The following is a 25286-nucleotide window of genomic DNA, read 5'->3' as shown; positions in this document are numbered from 1 at the left end:
TTTTTATATTCATGAATTATAGTCAAGGAATCATCATCAGTAGGTTTAGCAGGAACATATTTACCTAAAACATAATCAACATTTTCTTCATCAAGTATCCTTCTAATCCTACGTTTCTAAAGAGCCTAATTTGTGCCATTCAATTTTTCAGTTTTACTGAGTTCTTGGGATAAGGCAGTAGAAGACATCATTCAAAATATCAAGAATATTGCTAAGTGAAATAAATAATGAATAGAGCACTTAGCTTTATTTACGAGACTGATGTTCAGATACAAAATCTACTGATGAACTCCCGGTCACTGGTGTTATTCGGCTTGGCCTATCAGCATTATCAACAAGTTCTGAATTTTCGATGCCCCCACTGCTCCTTTTGATTCAGTAGCAATTTGCGCATTCGGCAATGATACTTCTAAGTGCTTTGGAGCCTTAGGGAAAAAAAAAAGGTTATCCTCAAAAAAATGATAGTAAATAAGATGTAGGAATCAATGCTTGCAAAATCGAACAAAAAAATGGAAGAGGAGAAACAAATAAATAATACTCTAATACCTTATTTGAGATGCTTGGGTTCGGTTTTCTGATCGAATCGGCCTTATGTGGTCAATCCTATTTTGTGAAGGTGTCAAAAGCCCTAAATTTATTTAGGGTTCACTCGGTCCAGGAAAAACAAATTTAGATGTGTAACTCTCAAACCAGCAACCCCAATCGATGAAGAGGTCAAGCTGTAGTGATTTTCTTAAGTAGTCGAAGATGCTTGTAACATTCAAACCGGCTAGAGAAGAAACTTCAAACTCAGCTTAATAGGGGATCCATAGTTGCCTAGAGATGTTGTAGGAGTGAAGCCGCCGTTGTTAGAAGCCTACGCCTGGACTGGAGATGGGAGGATAAACTGGATTAGAAAAACCCTCGAACTGGGTTCTGTTCTCGAGTCGATTTCGAACAGCCTTTTGAAGGAATTGCCTGACATAGTTGAGTTTTCTAACAAACTCGGTGAAGAAGAAAGAAGACTTGAAACAGGGTTTCGGTGGAGGAAAAACTTTGATCTGGTTCTTCTTCTTTGCAGTAACTATAGTTGGAGGCTTGAACAGATGCACAAATGGGAGAGCTGATGAAACCCTCGAACAGTGCTTCGGTGGAGAAAGGAGGAAACTCTCGAACTGGTTGTATTCTCTCTCCTCTCCCTTTTCTGAAGCTTAAAAGATGGGGTGCTATCCGATGTGGTGCGCCTACACTTAGAAAACTGTGTCAGTCGAAGTTTGGCTCTGATACCAGTGAAGCGCTGAGTAGACACAAAGGTGAACGGCTGAGATCTTAATGTATCAAACCTGCTTACAAAGAGAGAATAAGAGTAGTTGTATAATACAGGATCCAAAACACCAATCTCTCAAGCAAAATGCAAGTCAAATCTGAATGGAGCCGAAATTTGAAAGTTGCTTAACCTTCCAAGTTATCTCTGATCTTGCAGACTTTGCTACCTTTGTGATAGCCATTATATAGGTCTTTCCCCAACGTTCCCTTCCTTGTTTTGAGGAGGGAGCGTGACCGACTGAACGTTTGGAGGGAAGACCAAATCAAGGCCTTTCCAGATTGAGACAAATGTCTCGTAATGGCCAAGGATCTATCCACATGGTCACCCAGTTTGGACTGGGTCAAATGGATATCCATTGACCCGATAAGAGCTGGAATTTGGATCCAAAATAATCTAACAATATTGGCATTTTCATACATAAAAAAAAGTAGGTTTTCAAAGAAACAATCAAATAAATTTATTTTTATAGAAAATAAATAAATAAATAATAATTTAAAATGAATGATTGTGTGAGAGAATATTGCATGAAAATAACCATAAAATAATCATCTTCCATCAACATGTGGCTTGTCACATGGCCATTGGATATTCCAATATGCCGGACGCTTGTTCACATTTGCCGTAACTTTTACTTATGAGTCTTCCAATGCAGAAAAGTTTCTGCATCTCACTCCAAGCTCCAACAATAATTAGATGAAAAGAGTAAAGAATCACACGTTAAAGCTGTATAGTTGGTAGTTAATTTATGGCCACATTGAACGGGCTCGCAAAGCCGGGCCGCCCGCCCACCGCCCTCTCGGTAACAAACAGTTCGCAGATGAAATTCGAGTCTTGGGTGCGCAGAGCCGGTTGGGTTGTTGCGTCTTGCGTGAGTGAGTGGGACTGGAGGAGACATGGATGATGGATGAAGGCTCCCCAGTTTTTCCAACCCGGACTAATTGATTTTGATCCATCCATCCAAGCCAGTAGTTCGCTAGTATGAGAATAATTTTGCTTTGGGGGACTGGGACTGGGGGAGAAGCATTAACAAGTATGATTGATGGGAAGGTATCATCGTAGTGGTAGACTGGTAGTGGTACACCCAGGTCCCAGGGCAAAAAACAGACGGAGGTAACGTGGATTTGGAGATCTGTGCCTCCCTACCTGCTAATCTGCTACTGCATCTGCATGTAATAAAGTGCCCTACGATTCCGATGACGGGTTCACCGTTTACGGATGCTGATGCAGATGCAGTCTCTCTCACCAGTGGCAGCCATTATAGATGGCACTCTGAATGCTTAGCCCACATGGAACCGGCCTCGTTATTTTCACCATCACTAGATCTAGGTGTATTGATCTGCTTATGAAGCATCTCCATTCCATTGCCGCTACATTACTACGATTTAGCTCTCTCTTTGTCTCGTGCTAAAATCAAAAAACAGAATAAAAAATTAAATATTCTCATTCCTTTCTGATACATCTCGTTGCATGCGAGTTATCATCGAATGCATTAGCTCACAACCAAAAAGCAAGGATCCAGTAAATCAGTATTCAATAACAAATGAACAGGTAGATAAGGTGACGGGACAGGGACAATATCACAATTAAGGTCAGTAGCCCCTACATTTAGATATTTTTCCTTTGAAGGTTTAAGTTTCAATATTACTAAAAACACAGTTTGAAGAGGCCTTGATTTGTTGGAACAAAGATGCTTTAGAAATACCTGCACAAGAACCTCCATCTTCTAGGACTTAACCGTTCAAATGCTCAATCACATTGATCAGAAAACACGATCCATTACATCATCTCTACTTTCTAAAACTCATTCTGAAGAATTCCCATTCTCCTCCAGGTTAGACACAATATCACATCCAAATGTGCAAATTTGATGTCTCAATAATTCCCCGTGCACAAGCATGGGGAGTTATCTCAACTCTTAACAACAATGCTAGTTATCAAGATTTATATATATATGCACAACAGGGATGCTGAATCACCTCCAAGGTTTCAGAGTATATATGCAGCAACCATAACAATAAAAGGTGAGACAAGCGCTTTATCTTCCTGCCGTCTCACACGACTCAACTATCTATACAACCTGCCTGTTATTTTGGATGTTGCGCCTATTTGCTCGCCTCAGTCTCATACCTACATCAGCCTCTTGCTCACGTTGGATTAATCCAGAATCCTGCAAATTTGTATCTGGTGTCTCTGGAACAATCTCACCCTCACTGCACTTCTCTGCTATGTCTTCCCCATAGTTATGCAGTCTTCGGCCAATCAGATAGCGGTCGTCCCGAATAGAATTGTGGAGGTTGGTGAACCACACATGGAACCTCTTGGCACAGAAGCACAGCAAGCTAAAACTTAGGCAACCCAACCAAGCAAACCGGTAGATGGCTGAGTTAACTATTAATGGATAGCCAAGTACAGGGAAGACCCCCCGTGCGAAAACATAGGGAACACATAGGGCTGTTAGGAGCTTCACCAAAATTGGGATTACAATCTCCCGGAGAACCCAAAGCCCTTGCAAGCGGGAGAATCCATCCTCTCTCACCCTCTCAAACTTTATCCGCCAGCTCTCATCCACCAGAGGTGTCATGTGATCCAGCATAACCTGTGTTTAATACTAAAATAAATCACATTTCTATGGAAAAAAAATCTTGCCAGCTTACATAAGCATCCCATAAACCACCTAAATTGTTTTCAACAGCTAACCATACATGTTTCCAAGTCCCACACATAACATTCAAAAGCAAACATGTGGAGTGGAACACCCCTGTGAATTATCTCCTATGCAACCACACTGAAGCCAGATATTCACTAAAGAATCAGGAAAAGAAGTGGCACTGCAACCCCCGTCAAAAGGGAAAAAAACAAAGGAGAAAATATCCAATTTCAATAATTTCTTCTTTAAGATACCATGGCCTAAGCTGATCAATCTTGTTAATAGCATGGTCTTTTTTTACTAAAGCTGTGGGGATAAGTTTTGAGTGATGGGCCCATCATTAGATGGGGATTCAATTAGAAGATCTTACTCCAAAAACCAAGTTGATGGGACAAATACATTCATTCTAATGTGTCTGTGTTCCTATTGTCATAGTCTCTAATCATTCACATGATTAGATTTGTCTAAGTCATCCATAAGTACATATGAACCACAGGAGATCTCCCAGGTAGGACACCAGACACCTAATGTGGCTACAGCCAGGCTGCATATGCCAGTTTTAATAAACAACAAACTTGTTGGACAACACAAGCTAATTGCCATTTCTCTTGCCATACATTGAAAATAAAGCACCTACCAGTCTGGTCCAGATCTTGAGAAAAATGAGTCCTAGTGCCCAGTCCTGATACAAGAGGAAAACCGGGCTTTCATCCACAGGCACCCGCATTGGCACAATCACCAAAAGCTCAAATAGAAGACCAATCAATACCGGAATGACAAATATCTGAAGCAAAACAGTAAACAGTAAAGATGTTGAAAAGAGAACTTGAAGATATCAACTCATATAATCTCCCTCAGTGAGATGACATACCCATATCGACAACAAAGCAGAACTCTTGAGGATTATACCACACCATTTCCAGATTTGTTTCAGAAGGATCCCTGCTCTCCTTGTTTGAACATACTCAATAGAATACCTGGCTCCAGCTACAACAGTCCATATGACATAGCTTCCAATAATGAATGCATACAGATCTAAGGAGAAAAGCTGTCAGTAACTCCCTTCAATCTACATGCACAAACAATGGAGAATGAAAACAAGAATCTGTAACTATGTTACCATTACACTTGATGCCGTGAGTAATCGGGAGAAGAGGAACAGCATTGAAAATTGCACGCCCAAGTGAAATGGGTACAACTATCAAGGCTGAGTTGAAGAGAAGCAGCGTCATCCATGCAAGCACCAACAGCAGCACAATCCGCAGTACAAAACTGTACCTACTAAGAGTTGTTTTTTTTAGGTATTTCGTCAATGGTAAAAGAAAAATGAGATCAAAAAAATAATACCACTCATTATATTAACAAAAATCCAAGTCATGAAGGCCACAATAGAAAGCAAAATAGAGAAAGGAAACACATTTACAAATCACCATGAATAGATGGCATTGTTAAGAAAAGCATCCTGGTACTTTATATGCAAGACGCAAAATGTCATTTCAAACTTGAATCTGATGACAGAAAATGCAACATCTGTTTTCATCAATTTCCATATTTCTGATATTGTCATGTTAACTTAAGCCAATCATAGTCTCAGTAAGCCCCGAAAATAGAAAATACTGTCCTTAAACCACATGTCCAGCTATATTCTGTATCTTGGGCATTTCATCAGATATTTGAAACATGATTTTCTAGCTGGGGAAGAAAGTTACCAAGTGGGAACATTATTTTCCATGGGGAATTGGGCCACATTTTATATTGCCAGACTCTTTTAAAACTAGCCCAACTACAGCATAGGATGGATTTATCAAGCTTAAACATCATTTACCCCATGAACAAAAGGTGGAAATGGGGAAATGCAGGGCCCTTAGTTCCAGCTGTGCTGCCATTAAGAAGGATTTATGGATCATTTAGATTTCTACATATTAACAAATTTATGTACCAGTTTAGCAATTACCCATCCATCCACTTACAAATAAACATGAAATGGGTTTTTCCAATAGTTGTCAACACATCTAGGCAATTCTAGGCAATGGTGGGGCACCCAGTCACCTAGGCAATAGGAATCTCTTAGAAAAAAGGCAAACTTTGTCTAGTTCCCCAGTTTTACATACCATTCAGCATAGTTTTCAAGGTGCCAAGGTGAGGCCAAGTGATGGGGGGGGCGCCTTGTCACCTAGTCGCTAGGCGATGGATTTTTTCAAGTAAATAACATATATCCTAGGGTAGTTCCCTAGGTTCCATAACCATATTTCTTTAATAATTATCCATAATTTTCATTAGAAAAGTATAAACTTCATGTTTAAATCTAGAAAATCAACATATTCACAAGAAGAAACCGAAGAAAGAAAAGAAAATTCAAAAAATATAGGCGCTGAACCCCTATTTTTGTTATAGGAAAAGAAGAAAAAGAAAAGGCGGAAGAAGAAAATATGTTGATTAGACAAAATTTTAAGTTATTCCTTACTTATTGGTTCAGGTTTTAATGTCTTTGAGCATTCAATACAGCAGTTAGCAATGCCTGTATTGATTAAACCCTAACAAATAAGAACATAATAAAAAGAAATTAGTATATAAACACACAAAATGAATATTTTAGTTTAATAATGTCTATTTTATAATTATAATCGAAAAGGTTAAGAATATAAAAGTATTTTATTACACAGTATACAAGATTGCTTGGCAATTAAGCGAGGCAAGCCTCCAAGGACACCTTGTCACCTAGGCATCGCCTTGACAACTATTCCATTCAGCATGCGTACTAATTGAAAAAGAATAGCAATTCTCTTTATTAAGAACATTACAGTTCCCCTCAAAACATGGCAGCAAATCATCACATATACAACAATTAAACAATGGTTTTTCAAATATATTAATTTCAATACTTTCAAAAATAATACTAATATAATAAGCATTTAAAAGAGAAATTCCATATCAAATTAGCAACTAATGAAGGCTATCATTTATATGATAAGATTCAAGTTAGAAAGTAAAAGAGAAAAAAGACAAAGGTGAGCCATTGTTTTATTTAATGTGTGTGAGAGAGAGAGATATAACATAATAAAAAAAAAGAAACTTCTTTATACTTCTATTTTTCTTTCTTTTTCTATTCTCGAAACCCTTTTATCTTTTAATTTTGAATAGTAAAACTTTAAAGCAACATATAAATGATATATAGTATATAATAGAATGCATTAGCACACATATTAGTAATAATATAGCAATATGAATTATAATAAGGCGCCCACCTTGTCATTGTTGTTACCTACGTGGGCACCTTGTCACCTAGATGTGCACCTAGTTGCCATAAGCTGTTTAGGCAAGGCACCCAGCCAAGGGCCTAGCCACCTAAAGAATGCCTAGGTGGGCACCTAGGGACACCTTGACAACTACGGCTTTTTCCTAAATAAAAGTTTGCATAAGCTACTTCTAATTCATACATCCAAAAATCACTTCCTTTCCTGGCTCATCTATGCTCACTGCCAAGGCTTTTAATATGTTGAGCCTCGAGAATAAGTATAAAACCAAACTATTAGTCAAGCCTTCATTTCTGCACCAAACCACAGCATGTCAAAGTAAATTAAAAGGATGCCAATTATATACATCTCCATGTGGACAGAGATCTATAAAATGCCCATGATGTAATTTTAAATGTCCAATGTTAATCTACTAAAGTGTAATTTCAAATGTTGAATGTTGATCAACTATAACATATAGCTACAGATATAAGCATAAAAAGACTTACTCAGAATCAGCTTGCTCATCACCATCATACTCTTCAGCAATATTGGAGTTTCCTGGCATATGAATGCCTCTGTTTGAATCTTCAGCAAGTGCTACCAAGGGCCGATCTTGCTGCACAGCTACACCTTGGTGTACATCACGTAGTCTGTCCTGCCTTATCGGTTCAGCATTTCCATTTTCCTGTCCACCATTATCATCAGGTCTAGGCAGCAAGAAGTCGGTCAATCCCAGCGCCCAACCAGCTACAGTAAACCATTGCCGGAGAAGTGATTTGATTGTTGCTCGTAGTCTAAAATGTTCAATAGCAAATGGTATACAGATTTGAAACAGCAGCATGTCTGCAGGAATCTCAGTAAATGGATCAGATACACTGCAATACACAGATATAGCCTCCAAGATCAGAAGAGCATGAGGTATGCAAAAGATATTAAAATAACAGAGCACTAGATAAGCAAACTTCAGTCACCATTAAGAGATGGCACCAAACTTACGAAATATCTAATGGGAACATGGAAGGTGCTAAGCGCATGGCAAGTTTGACTGGTAAAAACACCAGCATCACAATCAAGCTCCCATATACAGCAACAGACAATAGAACCCGACGAGCATGCTTGTGCACAGGGTCATCAATGAGGTCACGAAATGGATTATAATTTGGATCAGCAGGATCCCTTAGAAAGTATAGAACCCCGTTACGCAAAACCTATCAGAAGCAGGGCATCAAATAGCTGATCAGGAAAGCACACAAATTGATCAACATTATAACAAAAAAGATGCAAGTATGATCAACAGCTAGAGGACAATACCCCTCGAAGAAGGCTGACAAAAATGCTTATTTGTAGCATATACACGATTCCTACAACCCAATGTACCAACGAGCTTGCTAAAGGAGAGACAGAAAAGAACTCAACCCTCTGAGATATCGTCTTCCCAAGCATCCTTATGGTACAAACATCCAGCCACCACCCACACATAAGAGGAAAAACCCCAAGTTCAATCACCAGAAGGAAAGCAACCTTAATCATGGTCATTAAATGTCTCATTGCTGCCAGAAATTGTCTGACAAGGGATGGAACTGCTTCTGCTAAAGACGCAATGCCATAGAACCTCCCCATGGTCAAAGGCTCACCCCTAGTGTAGCGAATTAAAGCAACAATGCCAAGGTAGAAAAAAACCAGAGAGAATATAAACATGTATCCAATGGCAAGAGTAGTAACGTCAGAAAAGTGTGATGTTCCAATAGCCACCCCTTTAAATATGTCTGTTGAAGCTTGTTTGCTAATACTGTCTGAGACTTCATCTATACCACTCATGCTTGCATTCAAGGATTCTGTGACCACTTCCATAACATGACCAAGAAGACCATCACCATGACTTTCAGATGACAAATTCGTAACAGAAGTTAATGCATTCTTCAATGTAACATTTGCCAAGGAGAGGGTTGAATCTGTAAGTGGCATGACTGTTGATAACGCTGGGCTTGTTGCTGAGAAGAGCCAAGATATGTAATGGAGGACAATCCGACCTAATGAAAATGGCACAAAGATTACAACACCAAGGAATATCATATTGCTTGCTAGAACCTGTAGACAAAAAGAACCATGAAGAATATTTATATAATGAAGTCCCAGAAGGCCAGAATAATGGTATTTCTGAAGCATAAAAATATGGTCAAAATTAGAGGCAAAAAAAAAGTAAATGTTATATGAAAAGGAAAAAGTATTTGGATTATGGAAATTCTTTATTTTTAGAAAAAAAGGTAAAGTATCGATAATGGAAATTCTGATAAGATAGTAGAAAATCATAGCACAGAGAAGAGAACTTTTTGAAAAGAGGGGGGGCACTCTTCTATCACTTCATTCTCAAGCTACTGTATTGATCAATGGTCAAAATGTCCAGTATGGGCTATGTAATTCTGTTAAGGGGATAAGCATGTTTCTCCTTCCCAAACCAAGGATTTTTTTTTATTGTTTGTTTTTTGATAAATTACAAGTAAGGTTAATTCATTAAGGAACTGAAAAAGTCACAAATTACAGCCCGGCCCTGGACAATGATCCTTTAACACTCCCGCTCTAGTCAATGTGCCAGCCATCGAATTGGCAATTCTAGGTATCCAGATGAATAAGATGTTCAAGGGATCCCCTAGGAAGAGTGCCTGTCTTACCATAGGCCTCACTCTCCAAGGAATTTCTTCTCTGTTCTTCAGCCAAGAGATAACTATTTGGCAATCTCCTTCAGCATCCACTTCTTTCCACCCTTTTAATGAAAGCAACTTTAACCCTTGAATGACCACCAACAGTTCAACCCTAAGAGAGATTCCATGCCCAATTGGACCTGAGAAACTAAGAAGAATCTTACCAGCCACATCTCTCACTACACCTCCAGCTCCGCTCCTGATTCCCCTGGATTTAACAACAGCCATCGAAGTTAAATTTAAGCCTTCCAGCTGCTAGTGGGGACCACTCAGCTAGTCTCAGTGTTCTCGTGCCTTGAAAGCTAGCAACTACCTACCATTACTGAAACACCTCTGAATTCTTCACAAACTGAAACCCAATGAGCCACCCTTACCAATAGAAGCTCGCACACCTTCTCCACTGTCTTGTAGTTTTCTTCAAAAGTTCTTGCATTCCCCTCACTACACAAACCCCAAAGTACAGCTCCTCTTATACATTGCCACAAAATCTTTTGCCTTCTAGTAGTACGCCTCATCCAACTTGGGTTGAAGAGGTCTACAGAAGCCAGGATCACCCAAGCTCTACCATCCAAGGACAAAAAATGTTGTCACACAAGAGAAGCAAAGGGGCAATGAAGCAAGAGGTGGTTAGTGCTCTCCCCATTCTTCAAGCAGAGGATACAAACATGACGTGAGATAAACCAATTTTTCCACTTTCTTTAGAGTCTTTCATGGGTATTAACGACTTAATTAGCTGCCTCCCAACAGAAAACCCTAACCTTAGGGGGGATGGGACCACTCCAAATCTCTTTGGCTGGGAAAGGGTTTACTATCAAAGGATAGGAAAGTGAATGGAAAAAGGAGGAGCAAGAGAAAAGGCCATTAACAGAAGGAACCCAAACTCTCTCATCTCCCCCCCCCCCCGCCCTCAAGGGTAGAAGTCTCACATCTTGAAACGTTCCATGTAAAGAAATTAACTCATCCAACTCATGATCCCTCACAACTCTCCTCAAACCTAAATTCCATCTCAACCCCGAGGCATCCAATGTAGCAAGTTCAGCAATTGATTTATTTCTGAAGCTGGACAAGTTCTAAATTCTAGGAAAGGTTTGGGACAAAGGAAGATCCCACCAAGTGTCTTCCCAGAATTTTACCTTGTGACCCAATTTGGCATCATATCTTATGTGTTGCAGAAAGGTGGGGAGTAAAGTCAAAAATTGACCTCCATAGCATAGTTTTCAAGGCGTCTAGGCGATTCTAGGCGACATTGGGGCGCCTAGTCACCTAGGCGATAAAAGTTTTATAATATAAAAAACTGACTTTTGGCTAGTTTCCTACTTTTATATACCATTCAGCATGTATGTTAATTGAAAAAATAGCAATTCACTTTATTAAGAACATTAAATTTCCTCTAAGAATGTGGCAAATCATCACATCTAAAAGATAAAAATCTTTTACATGTATTAATTTCATTATTTTCAAAAAATAATACTACTATAATAAGCATTTAATAGAGCAAATTCATATTACTTAGCAGCTAAAGAAGGTCATTAACTTTATATGATAAATATTCAAGACAGAAAGTAAAATAGAAAAAAAAAACAAGGATGGAGTTTCTGTTTTATTTAATTAGAGAGAGAGAATAGAAAAAAAGAACTTTATTATTCTATTCTTTTTTTCCTCTTTCTTCTCTTTCTTTCCTTCTTTCTTTCTTTGTTTGTTTCTTTCTTTCTTTCTTTTTCTCTCCTCAAAACCCTTTGATCTTCTAAATTTCAATGGTAAAACTTTAAAACAAAGTATAATTGATATATATAGCATATAATAAAATGTATTAACACCCATGTTTTAGAAGCACAGGGCGCAAAAAAAGCGCAAGGGCCAATTTGTGCCTGAGGTGCAAGGCACAAGGCGAGGAGCACACCTTTTTAAGAAAGGCGCAAAATTACAAAAAAGAAAAGCTAAAAAATCAAAAAAAAAAAGTCAGAAAATTCCAAAAAAAAATGCCAATTTTTTTAAATGCAAAAGAAATAAAAAAAATATTAAACATAATGTTAATAAAAATATAAAGTTAAATTTTAAAATAAATGATTTAAAAAACCTATTATCTAAAATTAAAATACATAAACATAACATGTAAAGTGCATTCAAATAAAAATTTAAAAATAAAAGCAAACATATAAAGCATTTTCAAGCATGTAAAACCCACAATCTCTTTTTTTCCTTAATTGCATTGCTTCAAGTAGTTAATGTAATGTAAAACATATTGCACTTTTTATTCTCTGAGTCGCCTTTGTAGCATGCCCCTCAAGGCAAGCCCAAACAAGTCTATGTTAGGGTCTGAAATTCTTATTTCTCACATAAAAATAATGATTTTACAACTTTCATTGCCTTTTAAGAAGATATTTTATTGCAATGAATGAATAAACAACACCAGAAAATAGGAGGTTCTCTCCTCTCCAATTCACTTGCTTCGCTCCTCTCCAGTTCGCTTGCTTCGCTCGCTCACCGAAGCTCCGAGAACCCCCTATTTGTTGTTGTTGTATATTCATTCATTGCAATAAAATGTCTTCTTAAAAGGCAATGAAAGTTGTAAAATCATTATTTTCTATGTGAGAAATAAGATATTTGTTATTGTTGTATATTCATTCATTGCAATAAAATGTCTTCTTAAAAGGCAATGAAAGTTGTAAAATCATTAATTTTTATGTGAGAAATAAGAATTTCAGGCCCTAACATAGACTTTTTCGGGCTTGCCTCGAGGGGCGTAGTCGGGGGTCCGGGGGTGGAGCCCCCAGCCCAACCGTTAGACTCGAAAAAAGCAAAAAGCGCAAAATTTTAAAAAGGTGTACGCCTAGGCTGAGGCGCATCAGGCACGCGCACCTTTTGAAAGAGGTGCACCTAGGACCTAGGCAAGGCGCATTAGGCACGCCTTTTAAATCAATGATTAACACATACATTAATAAGATACATCAATATAAATGACATTATAAAAGGTGCATGCCTTGTCATTTTTGTCGCCTAGGCCGCCTAGTTGGTAAAAGTCAAGGCGTTTGGGCAAGGCGCCCAGCCAAGGGCGCCTAGTCGCCTAGGCGATGCCTTGACAACTATGCTCCATAGGCTTCTTTAAGACTGATTTCTGGACGGGCCCGAGTCCCACCCATTTTTGTGCAGCCCATAGATACTCTCAATCACCAAGTGCCACAAAGCCTCCCTCTCCTTGGGGAACCTCCAAAGCCATTTAACTAACAATGCCATGTTTTTCTCTTGCAACCTTCCTAATCCCAACTCTCCAGCCCAATTAGGCCTACACACATCCTCCCCATTCATAAGATGCTTCTTCTTATCTCCCCCCATATCCCACAACAAATTTCGCATTAACTTTTCTAATCTTTGCATTACCTTCCCTAGGGCTCTAAAAACTAACAAGAAGTAAATTGGAAGGTTGGGCAAAATGGACCTAATTAAAGTTACCCTCCCACCCTTCAAACAAGTAGTTATTTTTCCAAGTAGCCAACTTCTTCTCAAACCTCTCAATTATCCTTCCCAAAAGGAACCCTCCCTTGGGTTGCCACCTAAGGGTAAGCCTAGATATTTTAGTGGCCAAGCTTTTATCCCACACCCTAGGATTGCTGCAAACTCCTCTAACTCCCTTTCATCCATCTGCATACCTACTAGACTACACTTTTCTGAATTGATCTTCAAACCTGAAATTTTCTCTACAATCTCCAAAATATTCCTCACCTTTCTTACACCCTGATCACACCTAAACTCACCTAAAATGAGGGCATCATCTGCAAACCATAAATGAAACACCACTTGATCTTGTCTCCCCACCCTTTAGGCCTTTAAGAAGAACACGCTCATCCACTCTTTTCAACAATTTACTGAAAAACTCCACACCAAAAATAAAAAGCAAAGGAGACAAAGGATCTCCTTGTTATCCCTCTAGTTGCTTTAAAGAAATCCTTTGGGGAGCCATTAATAAGAATTGAGAAATGAGTGATCTTCAAACATCCTATCATCCACCTAATCCACCCAGTCCAAAACCCCATTTTTTCCACCACCAACTCAAGATAACCCCAATCAATATGATCATAAGCCTTCTCTAGATCCAGCCTGTATACAAAACCTTTCTTCCCTGCTCCTGCAATCCCACACTGACTCATTGACTATTAAAATTTGATCTAATATCTGTCTATCTTTGACAAAGGCTCCCTGTTCCCTTGATACCACAAAGTGAATCACATTCTTTAACCTTATAAATAAAACCTTAGCCACAATCTTATATAATCTGATTGTAGGGCTTATTGGTCTAAAATGATTTAGAGAAACCGCTCCTACACATTTTAGGATTAAAGAAACAAAATGTGGCATTCATTCCTTTCCCAATGTTTCCTCTTCTATAAAACTCATCAAACACTTCTTTCAGATCCTCTTTGACAATCTCCCAACATTCATGATAAAAAGCCATTGTAAATCTGTCAGGTTCAAAGGCTTTACCTCCACTAATAGCCTTCACTGCCCTCCTAATCTCTTCCAAGAAGAACGGTTCCTCGAGTTTAGCTGCTAAGTCTAAAGGATGTCTTTAACACTGGTTTTATTTGTTGTTTGGGGTATCGAGGGCTCTAAAATGTGAAGTTATTGAATTCTCCAATTCATCTCTCCCTAGTATCTCCACCCCATTAACCAATAAACTAGAAATCAAGTTTTCCTCCTCCCATTGGCCAAAGAATGAAAAATTTTACTATTCCCATCCCCTTTAACCATTTACACCTCTGTTTTTGTCTCCAACAAGTTTCCTCTCTTCTTAATAACAATTCCAACTATGCCTTCAATTCCACTCTTTTTTGTTTCCTTTACTCCTCTTCTAAACCCCTGCCTTCCTCAGCTTCTTTCTTGTCCAACATTTCTAATTTGGTTCAACAGGTTCACTTTATTTTCTTCAGTCAATCCAAAAACTTGGTGATTCCACTCCTTAAGTTTCCCCTTAATCTCTTTCAATTTTTGCATAAACTGAAAGCCCTCCCAACCTTCCCCTAGATACCCTTTCCACCACTCCTGAATATTTTCTTTGAAAGTAGGGTTTGTTATCCACATGCTCTCGAATTTAAAAGGAATAGGCCCAAACAAAAGCTCATCTGATTGTAACAATAGGGGCCAATGATCAGAAATGGGCCTAGTGAAAGTCTTCACCATTATAGGCCCAAAATACTCTTCCCACCCAGCAGTAACTAGGAATCTGTCCAATTTACAGCAAACTGCATTTTCTTGCATGTTGGACCATGTAAAATTGAGCATTCTGCAAAGGAAGATCCTTTCACATACAATCTGAAATGAAGTCATTGAAGTTTCTCGTGCTTTTGGAGACTCAGAAGCGCCTATATTTTTCAACACAAAAACAAGTGACATTAAAATCTTCCATCAAACACCAAGCTCCTTCGCACATTCTGCTAACACCAAAGAGCTCCTCCTGCAACATGCCCCCATCTCTATAAGAAGTGGGACCATAGGCATTGGTCAGCCACCATTTGAAACCACTGTCCTTGTCCCTGAATTTCATTGTCACCAGGAAAGAACCCACCATTTCCTCCACCAAATCTAATTGACTCTCCTCCCAAGCTGTAAGAATTCCACCCAAGCACCCTGTAGCTGGGAGGAAACCTAACACTTATTTCTCAACCCTCAAATGCTCCTCATCCAAGCTGCATTAATAATCTCAACTTTTGTTTCCTAAAGCAAAATGATAGACAGATTTTGTCTACGAACAAAATCCTCAAGGACCTTAACAACTCTCTCTGTGTAGCGCTCCCCAAACCTTTCACTCCAACTAACCATCTTCATTGACACTGACTAGGCCCCTTTACTCCCTCTACGTGATTCCTACCTATTGTCCTTCAAGAAAAAGTTTTCACTGTTTTAATACCTGACGAGGTGAGGATTTCTAATTCAGACCATCTTATTCGAGATTTTATTGGTTTTTCCTTTTTATTCTGCTAAACCAATTAAATGCCATTGCATCCATGAATTCTCCCAAATTTCTCTCAATTCCCTCTCTTTCTATCCCATCTCTAATCTCAATAATCCATGCCCTTGTCCCAACTCTCTCCTCCTCTTCCACCCCTCTCATCTCTTCCTCTAAGTAATCTAACATCAACCGCCAAATTTCTTCCCCATACTCACCCCTAACTCCTGAAACCCTTCCTGACATAAAGTGGCATTCGGTATACTTAAACAATTTTGGCCAACCTCCCCACCTGCAAAGATATTATCCACAGCAACACAAGGAGTAATAAGAGAAGAACATGGAAAGGGAACAAAGGTACCTGGTCGGTTGGAGCAAGTTTAGTGGCAACAGCTTGGTGACATCTGTGAAAGACTGGCTATTAACAAAATCCCCATTTAAATCTTGGGTTCCTTCTGAGAGCGGCTTCCTCAGAACTTCATTGCCATGAAAAGAACCTGTCAAAGCATTCTGAACCCCAAAAGGTTTCCTTCACCTTTGGCTAGTTGGTGAGGCACCAGACCCTCGCTCTAGTTGGCTGACCTCTGCTCTCATGGCTCCTTCACCTATAGCTTCCAAACCAACAGATTGACTGGGACTCTCTCTTTCACACTGGTCAGCATCAAACATCCTTCTTTTTATTTCTTAGAATCAAACATCCTTATTTCAAAATCATTTCCTAGATCCCTGACCATAGACATTGCCCCTAAGCCGCCCCTCTTTCCTCCAACACTGCCAATTCCTGATTTGGCTTCATTCAAGTCCCCGTCCTCGGCTTCGAAATTAACTTCCACCTCTTCTCTAAAATTTCTAGGATTTCTTTTCTCCAAATCCAAATGAAATCTAACCCTTTCTGTCAATGTCATTTTAGGTTCCATGTTTCCCTTTGGATCCTCTATGCTTTCCACTCTCTCCCCTTTATCATGATTCTCATCAGACCTCGTAGCCCTCACCCCTTGCAATCTTTTTTTTTTTTTGAGAAAAGGTAAAGTATGATTGTATTAAAGTGAAAGGTCCTTTGTACAATGAGAATCTGTACAAATAGCTGACAAGTTGGACCTCAAAAAAAGACCATCCTCAACAAAATACTATCTGGCATGTCATCTTTAAACACAGTATGTGTAGACAACCAACTCCTAATAAACCCTATAGCCATATTGATGACCTCAGCTTCAGAAAAAGCTTTGTGTTCAAACGTTCTGTTATTTCTTTCCAGCCATACCGCCCACAGAATTGCCAAAGGGATGAAAGACCAGCAGACTTTCCCTTTCTTAGTCAACCCCTTGCAATCCTCTTCCTCCACCAAAACTAAGCATCCCTTCTTTCCCTCTTTTTTGGCAGACTTCAAAACCATAGTTTCATCCCTAATTGTTTTAGATAGTGTTTGAGAACACTTAAAAGAAGTACTTCTTTTAACAAGTACTTCTTTTAAGAGCTGGGACCACACATTAAGTGGTTATTAAGTGGTTTTGTGTGTTTTGGTAAAAAAATGGGGAAGTACTTTTTTAAAGTACTTCTTTAAAAAAGTGACTTCAAGTTGGCTTTTTTTAAGTACTTCTTTAAAAAAATGACTTCAAGTTGGCTTTTTTTTAAGTACTTCTTGAAGAAGTACTTCTCCAAAAAACGGGACGAACCAATCCCTAATAATTTTTTTAATGCCTAAAATACCCCCACAAGGGTTATACCTCCTCCTTCTCCATTCAATCGAACATCAAACCCAAGTAGCAGCGCACCAGTTGCAGGTCCACCAGCGACGATCGGCGGTGAGGAAAAGTGGCCAGTGGATTTGTCGTCTGGCCACTTTCTTCTATTTTCTGAAGTTATTTTTTTCTCATTTTAATCATTTTTTTGGTTTTTTTTCTTACTTGAACTCCCTATTCTTCGCAGATCTACACTTGAACTCCCCTGTTCGAGTTTCAAAATAGAAGTTGTCGTTGTTGGTATGGTTGACGAAGCCGACATTTTGAGAACAGGTGGTGCATTGATTCCGTTGGTGGGTGTGAAGATGAAGACCATGCCGTGGCCAGAGAAGATTTGGAATGAGTCAAATCTCTGTACTAAGAGATCTACAGTAACGCTTTTGGTCTTTGGGTTACAAGACGCCCTTTTTATGGATGGGTTTCTCTTCGAAGGGTGAATCCATTAATTTTCTCGACTTAGATTGCTGGCTCGAAGGGAAAATCATTCCCTTCCCAAAGTCCCCCAAACATCAATTTTTCATCTCTTCCCTTATCTCTGACCCACCCACCCACCCTAGAGAATCAAGAAAATTGATAGAAATGGCGAGTTTTGGCAATCAAAATCCCCCAGTCACTGAAGAAACTCCATCTGCATCAACATCATTTACCTTTTTTGCCTGCGCTTCAAAGCATCAGCAAGCTATGGTTCTCTTTGTGTGATAGAAGATGGGGCTCCAATACCAACATTAGAAAATGGGGAAATAGATAGGGCCAACAATGGGTTTCTAGATTTCAACGAAGCCATTGTCTTCTTTTACATCTCAACAACAAGATTAGTAATCTGTGGTGGGTGTGGAATATTGATAAAGGAAACTTACTTTACATGCATGGAATGCTTCTACGACAAAAGTCTAGATGGCTATAATCTTTGTTGTAAATGTTACACTTCTAGGAGAGGCCGTCGTGGAAGCCACAAAAATATTTGTCGATAACTTTGCAGCACTGCAACTCTTGAGAAATAAAATAGAAAAGAAAAACTCTACCAAGGTAACCCCAAAATATTTTAGCCTATTTATGTTCTGGTTTGTTAATTAATGCTTGGTCTTTGTAATGCTTTCATGTTTGCTTCACTTTTCTTATAGTTGCAGAGCAATGCACTCAAGAAAAGGGTAGTTGTAGTTTCTACAAAATTTGTTGTCCGTCATGTTGTAATTCATATTACAATTCATGGTTCTGGGTTTGAGCACCGGGAGTTAGACCTTGAAAGATATCAGTTGGAAGCAAAGGAATCCTCCCAGGCATGAAGTTGGAGGCAAACCAGATGCTAAGATATCAAATGGACTAGCTGGGGATAAAGCTAGAAGACAATGGAAGAAGGAGAGGGAGTCAAGAAAGACTCAAGAGGCGGAAATGGGAATCTGAGAATTTTGTGAAGGTTGTTAATTGGAGGAGTCTTTCTGTTGTCCAATCTACAGTTCTGGCGGTTCCGACAGTTCCAGTGAGTAGCTTACCAAACATCCCCACCCCAATAAGTGCTTAAAAACATAATAAGTGATTTGAAAGTGAGTTACCAAACAGCCTTAAATGGTTCTTAAAATAAGTACTTCTAAGAAGTACTTGTGTAACAAGTACTAAATCATCAAACAGGGCCTTAATTGGTCCAGAGGACCCCTAGTTCAACCAACTAGCTACCCTAGTCTTCTCCTTGCCTAACCTATTCCTGCTCGAGCCACCTGGGACCATCTCCCTTGTTTTTTGTTATGCCATGTGGGCCCCATGCTCCTAAACTCACCTTTTGACCCCTTCGAGAAAGATAAAGACTCACTCCTTCGCTCCATATCCCCCTCAACTATTCCTTTTCCTCCTCTTCTACAAGCATTTCCTTCTTCGAGAAAACACAGGCAATCAAACACCGATTTGGAATTTCGTTGAACCAAGGTATCCTTCTCATTTGAAAACTATTCATTTCCAGCTTCCTTTTGTCTCTGTCCCATGCTCTAATTTTGACTTTTGGTCCTAACAACCCCTCTATCATTTGCAAGTCTATGGTCATCGTTGCAACAATCATCGCCACCCACTATCACAGTAAGCTTTGCCAATGTCAATGCTAGAAGAGTCATTGGAGCTTGAGAAGGAGATTCCTTTGCAACTACTCCCCCAAAAATCTCAATCGCAACCTCATGAACAAAATCTCCCACCCTAACTTCGATCAATTTGAGAATACATTGAGAAGAACTAGTTCTAACTCTTAGAGCCGCTCATCATAAGTTTCGTGAAGTACTTGGTTCACGATAGATATCCACAAATTCGCCACGACAATATCCTATAGATTTTAACACTGATAAAGTCCAAATGTGAAAAGGTAAACCTCTTACCCTAACTTCAACACTCCCCTCCGCCAACAAATTGCGTTAACCTCTTTCCATGGACTTAATTTAAACTGGCCTTGTGTTGTAAAACCCCATTGATTAAGGTAATGAACCGCCTTTTGTTTCAATCTTGAACACAACACCATTGCTAGCCTCTCCCCCATTGGTAGCAGAGTAAACTAGCCAGTAATTTTGAAAATGGCCATTAGACTTTGTCTTAACAATCTCCAATTTGGTTTCTCTTTAACTTTGCAAGCCAATGTTTCATCCCAGGTCTCCACATAGAAATCTGATGGGCAACTATAACTTAACTTCACCCTTCTGCTTTCGCAAAGTGGCATTCTCTCTTCCCTCTAGCAAAGCTTATTCAAACTGGGAAAAAGATTTGTTACCTCCACCTTCAAACTTCTACCCCTCTCCCCCAAAACTCCTCCTTGTATATCTAAAGCTCTTCATTTGAGCACAGCCGTCCCTTCCCCTCTTTGCCAAAAGGAATGCATACAGACTTTGACTTGTCATTGCCAAAAAAACTCAATCAAAACCAGGTAACATCCTATGTCATTTTGCCCTGTTCTATAAAGAAAGACTGTCCTTGTTCTGAAAATTTATTCTAGAACCCATTCAAACTGCCACTGGGGGGCACATTTCTGGTCAAACACAACGGTTTAAAGAAAAATCTCTTGGATTGGATGTTTAAGGCCATGAACAAAGCTGAGGAAAAACTTGGATGATGATAAGAAAGAAAGTTTGGAAGGAAAGAAACCGAAAGGTTCTCATTACTCTTCTTAGTACAATGTTCTTGGATCAGTCCTGTTTGGATAGCAGAATTTGGTCAGCTTCTCCTAGTTTTTTTACTTGTTCTTCCTTCTACAATGCTCTTCTTCAGTCTTCTAACATGGAAAGATCCTTTCCAACAACGAAGGTTTGGTGCAGCCTTGTACCCCCAAAAGTAAGGGCATTTTGTTGGGAGGCAGTGCTCCAGAATATCAATGCCTTGGATATGCTCCAAAAAAGGAGGCCAAATTGCTGTCCTTTTGTATCTTTTGATTCTCTTCACTTTTTGGTTGCAGGTGGACCCTTCCCTCAGATGCGGTAAGACTCTTTAATCCAAGCTTCTTTAGACTTCCAAAGAAGAAAGGAAGAGTAACATGGAGAGCTACAAGAGCAGTTTTTTGTGGTCAATTTGGGAAGAAAGAAATAATAGGATCTTTCAAGGAACTGAAAGATCTGAGCAGGCCATTGATTGCATAACTACCAAGGTCATACATTAGCTCAAGTCTTCTGACTAATTTAAAGACTATTCAGCTGACATTTTTTTAGGCTGGAATGTAGTGGCAAATTCTTCTTCTTTGAAGGCTGTGACCAAGGAACAATGGTCCCCTTCGGCACAACAACGGGTGAAGATGAATTTTGATGGAAGCCCTTTGGGCAACCTGGGTCCCTCTAGAGTGGGAGGAGCTTTTAGAGACAGGGAAGGCAGAATGATTGCCCTGTTTTCTGGTCCAATAGGTATTGATGACTCATTGAGAGCAGATATTATGGCCTTGCTCCACAGCTTAAGGTTGGCTAAGCAGTGGGGCTTTCACCAAATTGAGGTAGAAGGGAACTCCAAATTATTAATTAGGTGGATGCAGTCAAACAATTTGGTGGTCTGGGCACATAGACAACTTATGAGGGAAATTAATTGCTTAGTAAGGGAGGTTGGGGTGTTGTTTAGGTGGACAAGGAAATCAGCAAATGGATTAGTTGACACATTGGCAAAGCAAAGAACTTTCAGGGATAATTTGTTTTGGGCTGTTTTGTAATCTGGAAATAAATCTCTTGGGGTCAACACCCTTGTTTTGGGTGTTGACAGTGTACTCCTCTAAACGTTTCATTAATGAAAATTACCGTTCCCGATCAAAAAATGAATCTACCAATAGTCTTCAGATTCTGTCACCTTGTAAAAGAATCTCAAACTACCATATTAATGAATGGTCAAAATCTCCAGTATGGGCTATGTGATTCTGTTAAGGGCATAGGCAATAGGCTCTCCGCAAACCAAGGATGTTGTTGGGTGAAACCACAGATGGTTATCGGTTGGAAGATAAGATCTACCAATGGTCCTCAGATTCTGTCGCCTTGTAAGAGAACCTCAAGCTACTTTTTTTTTTAAGGAAGAGAAATTTTCATTAAAAGGGAAAAGAGAAACAACAGGAAAGTGATAAGATATCACACGAAAGAAAAACACAACCAATGAACCAAACAATCAGACATCAAAATCCCTTCAACAAAACCAAAAAACTACACAGCTTACAGACAAAAGGCTCAAACAGACAAGACTCAAACTATAACCAAAGAATCCTTGAGAAGCCTGGAAGATACACTCAGTCTTCATCCACGAGCTCATACTCCTGGTCTGAAACTTGCTCATTCCACACCTCGCGTCCTTTCCCAAGAACTTTTTTATTCAGCTTTTCTTCCCTTCTTTTACCTTCAAATTCCTCAGAGGACCTTCTAGCAAACTCCTCACAACCCCAAAAAAACAAACCCAGAATTTTACCAATCATGACCTTTCTTTCTCCTATTTTCTGAAGAGCCACACATCCCGAGACACCATCCTTAACCTCGTTACTTTGCAACTTCAAATTTGCACAAGAATCAGGACCATCAATGTTTACCTTGTTGCCTTGATTTTCCTTCTCCAAATGGGAGTCCAATGGCTAATCTTGCATCATTGTCCCCCTAGAATTAATTCTAAGTGTCGAATTGCCTCTCGTACCTTTTCTCCTGTAAACCCATTTATAATTTTTTTAGGTCCTGCCCCAACCAGACCAAGCTACAACCTAGAGAAGATTTTCATCACATGCACAACATTAGGGTTTCTTAAGTTGTGTGTTTTCAATTTTCTTACAAATCACTCCATTAAATGACTCCTTCTCTTTGGTCTTGCTCCTTTGACCCAAGTAAACACCCAACCTTCCAACCTTCACCTCCTCAAAGCATAAATAGTCACCAACGTGGCTCTCATCCTGATCACCAACACTGCCACTAGCGACTACAGCCCCCACTCCTCCAATCTCTTCTCTGCCCTCTTTTTTCAGCAGTGGTGTCAACACATCCTTCCCCACCTTCCTCATCTTCTAACCCCTCACGCTCAGCAGAGAAAACCCCCTCAGAGACCAATGGAGCTGCAAATCCCAAATCATACCTGACTTCTTGAGATGTCACAGCAGAAACCCCAGGCTCAGGAGAGAGACTAACCACCGCAGGATTTCTGTCAATTTGAGAGCAGAAACCAGTATCGCCATCTGCCAAAGAAGACTAGTAACCAACAAGTTCCACTCCTGTTTGTCCAACAATCCTCTTGTTGTCATTCCTATCATACTCAGCAATTACCCAAATTCACCTTTCTTCCTTTTCCTTTCTAATCTCGATCAAGCCTCTCCTTCCTAACGTCGCATGCCTTTTAAATTTTGGTCAATTAAAACCTAAAAGCTTTCTCTTCTCCATCCTACCCTTCCTAAACCGGTTAGCCTTCTCCCTATCATTACAATCAACAATCAAGGCTTGGGCCCAATTCTCCATTGGTCTATCCTTCTTAATCGACTCTTCAAATTCCACCAAAATTTTGTCCTTAAGGCCATCCACGTGTCCCGCCGCCCCTATCTCCTCACCAATTCCACCGCCCTCTAAAATAAATGACCCTCCTTTTGGTTTATTTCAACCAACTTCAGTTGGGCCACACCCACTTTCAGACTCTTCAATTTCTGCCAACATTCACCTTCATTATGGCCCATTGAGCCAACCCCCTTCAGTTTTCTTAAAATACCAGAAATACCATCATCTTCTACCTCTGTCCTTCCCTGCCCATTCGACTTCTCACTCATTTCACCCGAACAATGAGCTTCCTTACAACTGGCTCCTTCCAATCTTCAATCTCCCTCTAATAATTGAAGTGATTCACCCATCTTAATGGGTAAGAACCTTCAACGACAAGTTTTAGTTCATAACTCTCCCCGACAAAGTAGAGAGAACAATGTCGGCACCGCCTGGACCTCTACAACTTCCACCAGAATTCTTACAGCGCTCAAGTTCCGCCATGAATTCGTGCTTGCATCAACAAACCTAAATCTACCACAAACATCCCCCACAGCCTTGAAACTATGGAAACTCCAAGCATGTAAAGGAATGCCAAAAATCACAATCCAAACCAAACTCAACGGACCCACGTCTCTAATAGAACCAACCAGGGGACGGGAGACCACCTACTGATTCTAAGATCCAGAGGTCACAACTCACTTTGTTCTCACTACAGCATGAAATTCGCCTCCTCCACGCTATCAAACATAAAGAGGCAGAAGCCAGCATTTAGTTTCCTTACCTGCAAAGGCTTTTTTTGGTGCCAAGCAGCTGTAGCCCAATCCCTAACATCTTCCACATCTGGGTCAAAATTAATAAAACAACCAACTAGACTCCTTTCCAAAATCCTGAGGTTACGGTGAGCCTCACTTATCAAGTTCACAGAAACGTGGGTATTGTTTTTAACACTCATTATGAGCACAGAAAGTGGTCCTGTGTTAAATTCCTCTTCCTTATTCTTTCCATCCAATGAAGCAAGATGACCAAATCATAGAGTAGAATGCCCTTATAGGATTTTAGGGAAAAACCCTTCAGCCTCCTCTCACTTTTATCCTAATCCTTAAACATCCCCTTCAAAGGATTCCACTGTTGACCTGGTTTAACATGGCCTGTTAGGGAGAGTGATGGAGGTCTTCAAGTGCAGGCTCCACTAGTTAATGAAGGCCACAATAACTTAACTACAACTAGTCTGGTAGAGGATAGTGGTGAAAAGACTGAAGCTTTGGTTGATGCCCAACCATTTGGGGAAAAAAAAAAAAAAGCCCACAGTGCTAGAGTTGGAAAGGATTAATGAGAATCCCTCTTGCTCATTGGAATTCCGGAAAATGTTCTAGCAAATAGAAGATTTAAGAGAGAAAACAGCGAGATGTTTTGGTTTCAAAGGTTGTTTTCTAGATTAAAAGGGGGTCTCTTTGGGTTTAAATCAAGCAAAAACATTGTGAAGACCAAGAAAATTTCTAGAAGTTTTAGTGGTCAGCCATTTAGAGATTGCAATGCTTGAGGGTGGTTTTGGTGATGGTCTTTCAAGGTTTCTGTTGCTTTCTCCTGGGTTTGAAGTGCTTTTTTTTAGTATGATTTTGTTTTTAGCCGTTTGGTCTTTGGATGCTCTGGTTGTTGTCTGTAGTTGTGTCATGTTGGGTTTTTGTTTTTTGGTGTTATTGTTAAGTCCCGGCTCTTTTTGGTTTATTGTGTCGAGTGTTGGAGGTTGTTTGTCTTCTCCTCTCTCAAGGACCTTTGGGTCTCTACCCT

The 25286-nt window shown here is 39.7% G+C and overlaps 1 protein-coding gene across 3 annotated transcripts in view; it reads right to left on the bottom strand.

The window, feature by feature from the left end:
- Positions 1–2732: 2732 nt before the first annotated feature.
- The window catches only part of LOC148877207 (putative E3 ubiquitin ligase SUD1), a 30227-nt gene continuing 7673 nt past the window's right edge, over positions 2733–25286 (bottom strand). Inside the window, exons 3-9 of one of the 3 annotated variants that reach the window (XM_088982897.1) lie at positions 8501–9277; positions 8186–8397; positions 7696–8064; positions 5074–5234; positions 4825–4988; positions 4591–4737; positions 2733–3902 (exon numbers count right to left, since the gene is read on the bottom strand). In XM_088982897.1, coding sequence (XP_088839023.1) covers positions 3375–3902; positions 4591–4737; positions 4825–4988; positions 5074–5234; positions 7696–8064; positions 8186–8397; positions 8501–9277 — 2358 coding nt within the window. In that variant the 3' untranslated portion in view covers positions 2733–3374. The remainder of the gene's footprint in view (positions 3903–4590; positions 4738–4824; positions 4989–5073; positions 5235–7695; positions 8065–8185; positions 8398–8500; positions 9278–25286) is intronic. The other 2 variants (XM_088982906.1, XM_088982917.1) reach the window with 2 other exon arrangements.

This window comes from Nelumbo lutea, chromosome 1 (assembly GCF_056320005.1).
Source record: "Nelumbo lutea isolate HS-2025 chromosome 1, American lotus-T2T, whole genome shotgun sequence".
Lineage (NCBI taxonomy): Eukaryota > Viridiplantae > Streptophyta > Magnoliopsida > Proteales > Nelumbonaceae > Nelumbo > Nelumbo lutea.
This window is presented reverse-complemented; position numbering and strand designations above follow the sequence as displayed.